The following is a 12230-nucleotide window of genomic DNA, read 5'->3' as shown; positions in this document are numbered from 1 at the left end:
TCAAAGTTCAGTGTCCAGGGAGGGGGCAGAAGGGAGGGGGGGATAGGAGGAGCAGGTAGAGGGACGTACCTGTGGTTCAAGGGGACGAAGTAGAAGTTGGCCACCTGCACAGCTGGCCAGATCTGAGACAAAGAGAAAGAGGGAAATGGAGGGGCAGTGCAGGCCAAAGGTCTTTGGGGGTCTCCGGCCCACCCTCAGACCTCAAAGCCCAATGTCTCCATTGAAGGCCTACTCACATAGTAGTTGGTGATCAGGGCGTCTGCATAGTCCTGCAAGAGAGCAGTCAGGGTCAGGTAGGCTGCCTAAGGCAGGAGGGCCACTCCACCCCACTGGCTCAGAGTGGCTCCCATCAGCCCCAGACATACAAGGATGGGTGGCCGGGGGGGGGGGGGGTTCAGCTGCCCATTCCTTTTCGAGGGGCAGGTGAGCCCTGAATCAGGGACCCCTCCCTCCCCAGTGCCAATATTTGTTTGTATATGGGTAGATTTTAAATTGTATTGAAATGCTTTGAATGTCAGCTATTTTGAGACTCCCTGTGGAGAGAGAAAATGAGGGATCTAGGTCCTTGTGGGTTTTTTCGGGCTATAGAGCCATGTTCTAGAGGCATTTCTCCTGACGTTTCGCCTGCATCTATGGCAAGCATCCTCAGAGGTGTGAGGTCTGTTGGAAGTAGGAAAAATGGGTTTATATATCTTTGGAATAGCTGAGGTGGGGCAAGGAGCTCTTCCCTGCTGGAGCTAGGTGTGAATGTTTAGCTGATCACCTTCATTAGCATTTGAAGGCCTGCCTGAGCCTGGGAAAATCTGTTGCTGGGAGGTGTTAATCTGTGCTAAATGAGGTGTTAAATGAGGGATCAATCATAGTATTTATTTATCTATTTATTTATTTATCTATTTATTTATCTATTTACGGCATTTCTATGCCGCCCTTCTCACCCCGAAGGTGACTCAGAGTGGCTTACAAGACATTTATATTTATACATACAATATATTATATTATTAGCATAGCACAATATCAGTATTGTATATTACTATATTGTGGGCTCAGCCTCATGTAAGCCGCACTGAGTCCCTTGGGGAGATGGTAGCGGGGTATAAATAAAGTTTTATTATCATTATTTATTATATTATTAGTAATAATACATGTAATATAAAAATATATATTTATAATATTGTATTGTTATTATTAATAGTATTATATTGTATTAATAAATAATAATAATAATAATAATTATTAGTAGTAAAGGTAAAGGTAGTCCCCTGACATTAAGTCCAGTCATGTCTGACTCTGGGACTCTGGAGCTCATCTCTATTTCTAAGCCGAAGAGCCGGCGTTGTCCGTAGACACCTCCAAGGTCATGTGGACTGCATGGAGAGCCGTTACCTTCCCGCCGGAGCGGTACCTATTGATCTACTCACATTTGCATGTTTGCGAACTGCTAGGTTGGCAGAAGCTAGGGCTGACAGCGGAAGCTCACGCCGCTCCCTGGAATCGAACCTGCGACCTTTCGATCAACAAGCTCAGCAGCTCAGTGCTTTAACCCACTGCGCTAACGGGGGCTCCATTTTTATTATTATTATTACTATTATTATTATTGGAGCCCCCGGTGGCGCAGTGGGTTAAAGCACTGAGCTGCTGAGCTTGTTGATCGAAAGGTCGCAGGTTCGATTCCAGGGAGCGGCATGAGCTTCCGCTGTCAGCCCTAGCTTCTGCCAATCTAGCAGTTTGAAAACATGCAAATGTGAGTAGATCAATAGGTACCGCTCCAGCGGGAAGGTAACGGCGCTCCATGCAGTCATGCCGGCCACATGACCTTGGAGGTGTCTACGGACAACGCTGGCTCTTCGGCTTAGAAATGAAGATGAGCACCACACCCCAGAGTCAGACATGACTGGACTTAAGGTCAGGGGACTACCTTTACCTTTATTATTATTATTATTATTATTATTATTATTATTATTAAAAAAAAACTTTATTTATACACTGCCACCATCTCTCCAAAGGGGACTCAGGACAGCTAACATTAGCTAAGTTAGACACAAAACAACAGAAAAATTACACCAAGAACGAAATACATAAAGTAACAAAATAAGATAAACTAAACAGTGCAAAGTAACATAACAAAATCGAACAGAAAGGGCGGGCCAAATGCACGAGATAAAATGTTAATATGTTAAAACTCTGGGTGAGATAGGAATAAAAGTATAATTGTGAGAGAGGAGTCCATTATAATATTATAAATATTATATGTATATACAATTATTATATTATATTGTATTATTAGTAACAGTAATAATAATAATCTGCCCTCTTTTGGGGGACAAAGCATAATATTATAAATATTATATGTATATACAATATATTATTATTATTATTAATAATAATAATAATAATAATAATAATAATAATAATCTGCCCCGTTTTGGGGGACAAAGCATAATATTATAAATATTATATGTATATACAATATATTATATTATATTACAATAATAATAATAGTAATAATAATAATAATAATAATCTGCCCTGTTTTGGGGGACAAAGCATAATATTATAAATATTATATGTATATACAATATATTACATTACAATAATAATAATAATAATAATAATCTGCCTTCTTTTGGGGGACAAAGCATAGCAGCAGAAGACGTTGGGACAGAGGTCCAGGGGGTCAGGGAGGTGAGTGTATGTGTGTGGGAGGCCCAGGAGAGAAGGAAGTGGGGTGTAAATAGCTACAACAACTTAGGACTACTACTACTACTACTACTACTACTACTACTACTACTCCAGTCCAGAAACCATGAACGAGGCGCTCTTCCATGCTCCACCATGACCCAGCCCCCTTCTCATTCAGATCCCCAGTGGGGTGAATGCCCCATTTGGGCAGGATGTGGGGCAGGGGGGGTCTCTGGGGCCCCCTCCCTTCCAAGGTCTCCAAAGGGAGGCATCCAGGGAGGGAGGGGTCCTTCCAAAGGCGCTCCCTCCCTCTCGCCATGCGTGCGTCATCTCTGCTGAGCAAACAGCTTCACCACCGCCTCTGGTGTCCGGCCTGGCTGGGCCTGCTTGGCTGGACAAACAGTGGATGGGGGACAGCCAACAGAGGCCTCTCGCCTCCAACGCTTTTCATGAATACCAGGCGGAGGAAAGGGGTGCCGGGTCAAGATGACCACTCTCATTCAGCTGTCCGGTTGTCCGGAGGGAGGTCCAGCCATGCCAACCAGGAACGATATCAAGCGGTCAAGGAGGCGGGAGGCAGGGTGGCCCCAAAGGCTCAAATGCGGCCTTTGAATGGGAAGTCATGTCCACCTGAATGTCCATCCCACGCATGTGTATTTCGGGAGGCGGAGAACGCCTCCCAGTTTAGAAGGCCCACCTCCAGACTTCCTGAACTGGGCAAAAAGGGAGAGGTGGGGGGTCCAACTCAGTGGCTGCAAAGAGGGCCCTCCCCACCCCCTGGCTTCAAAAAGTGACTCCCTTCCATAAACTACTTGAAGGAAAGGAGATGGAGAGACTTTATCCTTTCATTTCCCCTCCTCTCTCCTTCCTTCCCTTCCCTTCTTTTTTCTTCCTTTCCTTTCCCTTCCCTTCTTCTCCCTTTCCTTTCTCTTTTTTTCTCTTTTTCCTTTCTTTCTCTTCCCTTCTTTTTCTCCCTTTTCTTTCTCTTTCCCTTCCCTTCTTTTTTCTCCATTCCCTTCCCTTCTTTTTCCTCCCTTTCCTTTCCCTTCCCTTCTTTTTTCTCACGTTCATTTCCTCCCTTCCCTTCTTTTGTCTCCCTTTCCTCTTTCCTTTCCCTTCTTTTTCCTCCCTTTCCTTTCCTTTCTTTTTTCTCGCATTCCTTTCCTTTCCCTTTTCTCCCTTTCCTTTCCCTTCTTTTTTCTCCCTTTCCTTTCCTCTCCACTCCTTTCCCTTTCCTCTCCTTTCTTTTTTCTCCCTTTCCTTTCCCTTCTTTTTCTCCCTTCCCTTCCCTACTTTTTCCTCCCTTTCCTTTCCCTTGCCCTTTCTTTTCCCTTTTTTCCCTTTCCTTTCCTTTCCCTTCTTTTCCTCCCTTTCCTTTCCCTTCCCTTCTTTTTTCTTGTGTTCATTTCCTTTCCCTTCCCTTCTTTTGTCTCCCTTTCCTTTCCTTTCTTTTTTCTCGCATTCCTTTCCTTTCCTTTCTTTTTTCTCCCTTTCCTTTCCTCTCCTCTCCTTTCCCTTTCCTCTCCTTTCTTTTTTCTCCCTTTCCTTTCCCTTCTTTTTCTCCCTTTCCTTCCCTTCCCTTCTTTTTCCTCCCTTTTCTTTACCTTGCCCTTTCTTTTCCCTTCTTTTTTTCCCTTTCCTTTCCTTTCTTTTCCTCCCTTTCCTTTTCCTTTCCCTTCTTTTTTTTCCCTTTCCCTTTCCCTTCTCTTCTTTTTTTTTCCATTTCCTTTCCTTTCCTTCCTTTTCCCATTTCCTTTTCCTTTCCTTCTCCCTCTTGGATGGCCATCCCAACCCTCTCATAGTTGTGGAGGCCCACTCTGGAACTCTAGGCATGGATAACTGAACTCTCCCCATAGAAATTAGTACTGAATGGGATTTTAAATTTAAATACGTACGCCTGTTATATAGAATGATGCTTTGTTTTAATGTTTTTTCCTGAATATCCTGAATGCCTGTATGTAAGAAGTCCAAAGCTTTCCCTATCTTGGAAACCGCCCTGAGTACCCTTGGGCTTATTGATTGATTATATGATCTGTCGGGGGGGGGGGGGGCACTTCTCCTGCATGTGGGGGGGGGGGGAGTTGGACTGGATGGCCCACGGGGTCCCTTCCAATTGCATGATTCCTCCCTTCCTTTTCCTTCTCCCTCCTTCCTTTCCCCTTTCTTCCTCCTTCCTTCCTTCCTCTCCTTCCTTCTTTCCCACCCTTAACTTTCCTCCCCCCTCCAAAGTCACCCTTTCTCTCCCCCCCCCCCCCAACATCAACGCAAGCGAGGGCTGTTCCCTGGCAGGCGCAGAGGGAGTCGGTGCCAAAGTGTGTTTGTGTGTCCCTCTCTGACACATCCGAGGAGGGACGTGAAGGAGACTCACAAGGATGAATGGAATGACACACTCTCGGAGGGGGGGGGGGGGCAGGAGAGGGGCGGCCCACCCACACAATAAAGGGGGGGGTCAGAATCTGGAGCATTGGTGCTGCCTGCACCACTATTGCTTTGGGTGGCCTGCTTTATTTGGGGGGGGGGTGCATTGCTAGAAGGCTGGGGTGGAGTGGCCCTCTGAGGCCTCCAGCCATGAAGGAGCCCAGCTCTTTGGGGCTGTGGGGCTTGGAGCCTGAAGGGGACCCTCCTGCCCAATCTCCTCACCAGGCCGCAGAGATGACTGGCTGAGAGGTGCCTTTGCCCAAGGGTCAGCCAGAGGAGGGGCCGAGGGGCTGAAGAGACCCCTGGACACCCCCACCCCCCTTTTCATGGCTTCAGGGGATGCTTTGCCTTGTGAGGACAAGGAATGGCAAAGGGAGACTGATAGGAAGGGCAATCCTCTGATCAGGGGCGGCTCAAGCCATTACGCAAAGTAAGCCTTTGCAGTAGAGTTGGTTTTGCCCAGAGGTGCCCTTGAGGCGCTCTTGGGGAAAATACACCTTGGCATATGTGAGTTGTAGTTGCTGGGATGTATAGTTCACCTACAATCAAAGAGCATTCTGAACTCCACCAATGATGGAACTGAACCAAACATGGCACACAGGACCTCCATAACCAACAGAAATTGGTGATTGGTTGGGGGGGGGGGGCTGCGCCAAAATACTGTTTGCTTACCATTGAAAATTACCTAGGGCTGCCTCTGCCTCTGATCTTGGCCAAATGGTCTTCCTTCCTTCCTTCCTTCCTTCCTTCCTTCCTTCCTTCCTTCCTTCCTTCCTTCCTTCCTTCCTTCCTTCCTTCTATATTTCTTTCTCTCCCTCCTCCTCTTTCTTTTCTTTCTTTCTTTTTCTCCCTTTCTCCCTCTTTCATTCTCTCTTTCTTCCCTCCTTCTTTCTTTCATTCTCCCCCCTTTCCCTTCCTTCCTTCCTTCCTTCCTTCCTTCCTTCCTTCCTTCCTTCCTTCCTTCCTTCCTTCCTTCCTTTCTTCTTCCATCCTTTTTTCATTCTCTCCTCTTTCCCCTCCTTCTATCCCTCTTTCTTTCCTTCCTTCCCCACTTCTGTCTGTCCTTCCTTCCTTCCTTCCTTCCTTCCTTCTATATTACTTTCTCTTCCTCCTTTCTTTTTCTTTTCTTTCTTTTTCTCACTTTCCCCCTCCTTCCTTCCTCCTTCCTTCCTTCCCTCTTTTCTTTCTTTCTTCCCTCCTTCTTTCTTTCATTCTCTCCCCTTTTCCCTCCTTCCTTCCTTCCTTCCTTCCTTCTTTCTTTCTTTCTTCTTCCATCCTTTTTCATTCTTTCTTTTTCTCCCTTTTCCCCTCCTTCATTCCCTCTTCCTTCCTTCCCTTCCTCCAACCTAGCTTCGTTCTCTCTCTCCCTCCCTCCTTCCTTCCTCCCCTCCCCTTATCCTCCCTTCCTCTCTCCCTCCTCCTTCCCTCCCTTATTTCCTTCTCTCCTCCCTCCCCCCTCCTTTTTCCTCCCTCTCCCCTTCCCTCCCTCCCTCTCTCCTTCCTTCCCTCCTTTTATCCTCCCTTCCTCTCTCCCTCCTCCTTCACTCCCTTATTTCCTTCCCTCCTTCCCCCCTCCCCTCCCGCAAGGCCCTTTCCAGGGGGCCTTCCCCAGGGCACCCCCCTCCAGGGGGGGGCGCCTTCCTGCTCACCCGCTTGATCTTGCTCCAGTTCTCTTCCAGGGAGAGGCCGTTGAGGGCCCCGGCCAGAGCCAGGAAGGAGCCCAGGAAGCAGGGCGCAAACCCCCCCTGAAAGAGAGAAGAGACAGAAAGCCCCCTGAGGAAAAGGCAGCCAGGCTTGCTTCCCCTGCTCTCCAGGCCGGGACACGGCACAGCCAGGGGGGCTGACACGCCAGGAAGAGCCATGCCCCCCAAGAGAGAGAGAGAGAGCGGCAAGAGCGGGCCAAGGGGAGAATCTGCTTCCGCCTGGGAGCCTGGGGGGTTTCCTTCTCTGGAGGTTTCCAAGCACAGGCTGGGTTGCTCTCTCAGGCAGAAGGGGGGGGGGGGCTGGATGACCCTTGGGGGGCCCTTCCAACTCTATGAACCTAAGATTCTATGAGAGGCGGGATGGCCACCTGTCAGGAGAGTTTGGATAGGTAGCCCTGGGGTCTAGGATTCAAAGGGAGGAAGGAAGGAAGGAAGGAAGGAAGGAAGGAAGGAAGGAAGGAAGGAAGGGAGGGAGGGAGGGAGGATGGAAGGATTCAGAAACAAGGAAGGAAAAGGGAGGAAGGAGGGAGGAAGGAAGACAAGGGTTTAGCAGGAAGGATGGAAAGCAGGAAGGATGGATGGTTGGATGGATGGAAGGAAGGTAGGAAGGCAGACAGGAAAAAAGGGAGGAGGGAGGGAGGAAGGAAGGAGGAAGACAAGGATTCAGAAGGAAGGAAGGAAAGAACGAGGAAGGAAGGAAGGAAGGAAGGAAGGAAGGAAGCAAGGAAGGAAAACAGGAAGGAAAAGGGAGGAGGGAGGGAGGAAGACAAGGATTCGGAAATAAGGAAGGAAGAGGGAGGGAGGAAGACAAGGATTCAAAAGGAAGGAAGGAAGGAAGGAAGAGAAGAAGGAAGGAAGGAAGGAAGACAAGTGTTTAGCAGGAAGGAAGGCAGGAATGTAGGAAGGCAGACAGAAAGAAAAAGGGAGGAGGGAGGAAGGAAGACAAGGATTCAGAAGGAAGGAAGGAAGGAACGAGGAAGGAAGGAAGGAAGGAAGGAAGGGAGGGAGGGAGGGAGGAAGACAAGGGTTTAGCAGGAAGGAAGGCAGGAATGTAGGAAGGCAGACAGAAAGAAAAAGGGAGGAGGGAGGAAGGAAGACAAGGATTCAGAAGGAAGGCAGGAAGGAAAGAAGAAAGGAAGGAAGGAAGGAAGGAAGGAAGGAAGGAAGGAAGACAAGGGTTTAGCAGGAAGGAAGGCAGGAATGTAGGAAGGCAGACAGAAAGAAAAAGGGAGGAGGGAGGAAGGAAGACAAGGATTCAGAAGGAAGGAAGGAAGGAAAGAAGGAAGGAAGGAAGGAAGACAAGGATTCAGAAGGAAGGAAGGAAGGAAGGAAGGAAGGAAGGAAGGAAGGAAGACAAGTGTTTAGCAGGAAGGAAGGCAGGAATGTAGGAAGGCAGACAGAAAGAAAAAGGGAGGAGGGAGGAAGGAAGACAAGGATTCAGAAGGAAGGAAGAAAGGAACGAGGAAGGAAGGAAGGAAGGAAGGGAGGGAGGGAGGGAGGGAGGGAGGAAGACAAGGGTTTAGCAGGAAGGAAGGCAGGAATGTAGGAAGGCAGACAGAAAGAAAAAGGGAGGAGGGAGGAAGGAAGACAAGGATTCAGAAGGAAGGAAGGAAGGAAAGAAGGAAGGAAGGAAGGAAGGAAGACAAGGATTCAGAAGGAAGGAAGGAAGGAAGGAAGGAAGGAAGGAAGGAAGGAAGGAAGGAAGGAAGACAAGTGTTTAGCAGGAAGGAAGGCAGGAATGTAGGAAGGCAGACAGAAAGAAAAAGGGAGGAGGGAGGAAGGAAGACAAGGATTCAGAAGGAAGGAAGGAAGGAACGAGGAAGGAAGGAAGGAAGGAAGGAAGGAAGGGAGGGAGGGAGGGAGGGAGGGAGGAAGACAAGGGTTTAGCAGGAAGGAAGGCAGGAATGTAGGAAGGCAGACAGAAAGAAAAAGGGAGGAGGGAGGAAAGCAGACAAGGATTCAGAAGGAAGGAAGGAAGGAAAGAAGGAAGGAAGGAAGGAAGGAAGACAAGGATTCAGAAGGAAGGAAGGAAGGAAGGAAGGAAGGAAGGAAGGAAGGAAGACAAGTGTTTAGCAGGAAGGAAGGCAGGAATGTAGGAAGGCAGACAGAAAGAAAAAGGGAGGAGGGAGGAAAGCAGACAAGGATTCAGAAGGAAGGAAGGAAGGAAAGAAGGAAGGAAGGAAGGAAGGAAGACAAGGATTCAGAAGGAAGGAAGGAAGGAAGGAAGGAAGGAAGGAAGGAAGACAAGTGTTTAGCAGGAAGGAAGGCAGGAATGTAGGAAGGCAGACAGAAAGAAAAAGGGAGGAGGGAGGAAGGAAGACAAGGATTCAGAAGGAAGGAAGGAAGGAACGAGGAAGGAAGGAAGGAAGGAAGGAAGGAAGGAAGGAAGGAAGGAAGGGAGGGAGGGAGGGAGGAAGACAAGAGTTTAGCAGGAAGGAAGGCAAGAATGTAGGAAGGCAGACAGAAAGAAAAAGGGAGGAGGGAGGAAGGAAGACAAGGATTCAGAAGGAAGGAAGGAAGGAAAGAAGGAAGGAAGGAAGGAAGGAAGACAAGGATTCAGAAGGAAGGAAGGAAGGAAGGAAGGAAGACAAGTGTTTAGCAGGAAGGAAGGCAGGAATGTAGGAAGGCAGACAGAAAGAAAAAGGGAGGAGGGAGGAAGGAAGACAAGGATTCAGAAGGAAGGAAGGAAGGAAGGAAGGAAGGAAGGAAGGAAGGAAAGAAGGAAGGAAGGAAGGAAGGAAGACAAGGATTCAGAAGGAAGGAAGGAAGGAAGGAAGACAAGTGTTTAGCAGGAAGGAAGGCAGGAATGTAGGAAGGCAGACAGAAAGAAAAAGGGAGGAGGGAGGAAGGAAGACAAGGATTCAGAAGGAAGGAAGGAAGGAACGAGGAAGGAAGGAAGGAAGGAAGGAAGGAAGGAAGGGAGGGAGGGAGGGAGGGAGGGAGGGAGGGAGGGAGGGAGGAAGACAAGGGTTTAGCAGGAAGGAAGGCAGGAATGTAGGAAGGCAGACAGAAAGAAAAAGGGAGGAGGGAGGAAGGAAAACAAGGATTCAGAAGGAAGGAAGGAAGGAAAGAAGGAAGGAAGGAAGGAAGACAAGGATTCAGAAGGAAGGAAGGAAGGAAGGAAGGAAGGAAGGAAGGAAGGAAGACAAGTGTTTAGCAGGAAGGAAGGCAGGAATGTAGGAAGGCAGACAGAAAGAAAAAGGGAGGAGGGAGGAAGGAAGACAAGGATTCAGAAGGAAGGAAGAAAGGAACGAGGAAGGAAGGAAGGGAGGGAGGGAGGGAGGGAGGGAGGGAGGGAGGAAGACAAGGGTTTAGCAGGAAGGAAGGCAGGAATGTAGGAAGGCAGACAGAAAGAAAAAGGGAGGAGGGAGGAAGGAAGACAAGGATTCAGAAGGAAGGAAGGAAGGAAAGAAGGAAGGAAGGAAGGAAGACAAGGATTCAGAAGGAAGGAAGGAAGGAAGGAAGGAAGGAAGGAAGGAAGGAAGGAAGGAAGACAAGTGTTTAGCAGGAAGGAAGGCAGGAATGTAGGAAGGCAGACAGAAAGAAAAAGGGAGGAGGGAGGAAGGAAGACAAGGATTCAGAAGGAAGGAAGGAAGGAACGAGGAAGGAAGGAAGGAAGGAAGGAAGGGAGGGAGGGAGGGAGGGAGGAAGACAAGGGTTTAGCAGGAAGGAAGGCAGGAATGTAGGAAGGCAGACAGAAAGAAAAAGGGAGGAGGGAGGAAGGCAGACAAGGATTCAGAAGGAAGGAAGGAAGGAAAGAAGGAAGGAAGGAAGGAAGACAAGGATTCAGAAGGAAGGAAGGAAGGAAGGAAGGAAGACAAGTGTTTAGCAGGAAGGAAGGCAGGAATGTAGGAAGGCAGACAGAAAGAAAAAGGGAGGAGGGAGGAAGGAAGACAAGGATTCAGAAGGAAGGAAGGAAGGAACGAGGAAGGAAGGAAGGAAGGAAGGAAGGGAGGGAGGGAGGGAGGAAGACAAGGGTTTAGCAGGAAGGAAGGCAAGAATGTAGGAAGGCAGACAGAAAGAAAAAGGGAGGAGGGAGGAAGGAAGACAAGGATTCAGAAGGAAGGAAGGAAGGAAAGAAGGAAGGAAGGAAGGAAGACAAGGATTCAGAAGGAAGGAAGGAAGGAAGGAAGGAAGGAAGGAAGGAAGGAAGGAAGGAAGGAAGGAAGGAAGACAAGTGTTTAGCAGGAAGGAAGGCAGGAATGTAGGAAGGCAGACAGAAAGAAAAAGGGAGGAGGGAGGAAGGAAGACAAGGATTCAGAAGGAAGGAAGGAAGGAAGGAAGGAAGGAAGGAAGGAAGGAAGGAAGGAAGGAAGGGAGGGAGGGAGGGAGGGAGGAAGACAAGGGTTTAGCAGGAAGGAAGGCAAGAATGTAGGAAGGCAGACAGAAAGAAAAAGGGAGGAGGGAGGAAGGAAGACAAGGATTCAGAAGGAAGGAAGGAAGGAAAGAAGGAAGGAAGGAAGGAAGACAAGGATTCAGAAGGAAGGAAGGAAGGAAGGAAGGAAGACAAGTGTTTAGCAGGAAGGAAGGCAGGAATGTAGGAAGGCAGACAGAAAGAAAAAGGGAGGAGGGAGGAAGGAAGACAAGGATTCAGAAGGAAGGAAGGAAGGAAGGAAGGAAGGAAGGAAAGAAGGAAGGAAGGAAGGAAGACAAGGATTCAGAAGGAAGGAAGGAAGGAAGGAAGACAAGTGTTTAGCAGGAAGGAAGGCAGGAATGTAGGAAGGCAGACAGAAAGAAAAAGGGAGGAGGGAGGAAGGAAGACAAGGATTCAGAAGGAAGGAAGGAAGGAACGAGGAAGGAAGGAAGGAAGGAAGGAAGGAAGGAAGGAAGGGAGGGAGGGAGGGAGGGAGGAAGACAAGGGTTTAGCAGGAAGGAAGGCAGGAATGTAGGAAGGCAGACAGAAAGAAAAAGGGAGGAGGGAGGAAGGAAGACAAGGATTCAGAAGGAAGGTAGGAAGGAAAGAAGGAAGGAAGGAAGGAAGACAAGGATTCAGAAGGAAGGAAAGGAAGGAAGGAAGGAAGGAAGGAAGGAAGGAAGACAAGTGTTTAGCAGGAAGGAAGGCAGGAATGTAGGAAGGCAGACAGAAAGAAAAAGGGAGGAGGGAGGAAGGAAGACAAGGATTCAGAAGGAAGGAAGGAAAGGAACGAGGAAGGAAGGAAGGAAGGAAGGGAGGGAGGGAGGGAGGGAGGAAGACAAGGGTTTAGCAGGAAGGAAGGCAGGAATGTAGGAAGGCAGACAGAAAGAAAAAGGGAGGAGGGAGGAAGGAAGACAAGGATTCAGAAGGAAGGAAGGAAGGAAAGAAGGAAGGAAGGAAGGAAGACAAGGATTCAGAAGGAAGGAAGGAAGGAAGGAAGGAAGGAAGGAAGGAAGGAAGGAAGACAAGTGTTTAGCAGGAAGGAAGGCAGGAATGTAGGAAGGCAGACAGAAAGA

At 48.5% G+C, this 12230-nt stretch overlaps 1 protein-coding gene across 1 annotated transcript in view; it reads right to left on the bottom strand.

Annotated features, from left to right (window-relative positions):
- MPV17 (mitochondrial inner membrane protein MPV17) overlaps window positions 1-12230 on the bottom strand; it is a 37439-nt gene that overhangs the window by 972 nt on the left and 24237 nt on the right. The window contains exons 4-6 of the mRNA XM_067470158.1: window positions 6747-6842; window positions 237-269; window positions 70-122 (exon numbers count right to left, since the gene is read on the bottom strand). Coding sequence (XP_067326259.1) covers window positions 70-122; window positions 237-269; window positions 6747-6842 — 182 coding nt within the window. The remainder of the gene's footprint in view (window positions 1-69; window positions 123-236; window positions 270-6746; window positions 6843-12230) is intronic.

The sequence above is a fragment of the Anolis sagrei genome, chromosome 1 (assembly GCF_037176765.1).
Source record: "Anolis sagrei isolate rAnoSag1 chromosome 1, rAnoSag1.mat, whole genome shotgun sequence".
Classification (NCBI taxonomy): domain Eukaryota; kingdom Metazoa; phylum Chordata; class Lepidosauria; order Squamata; family Dactyloidae; genus Anolis; species Anolis sagrei.
Note: the sequence above shows the minus strand (reverse complement) of the source record. Positions and strands in the feature narration are given on the sequence as shown.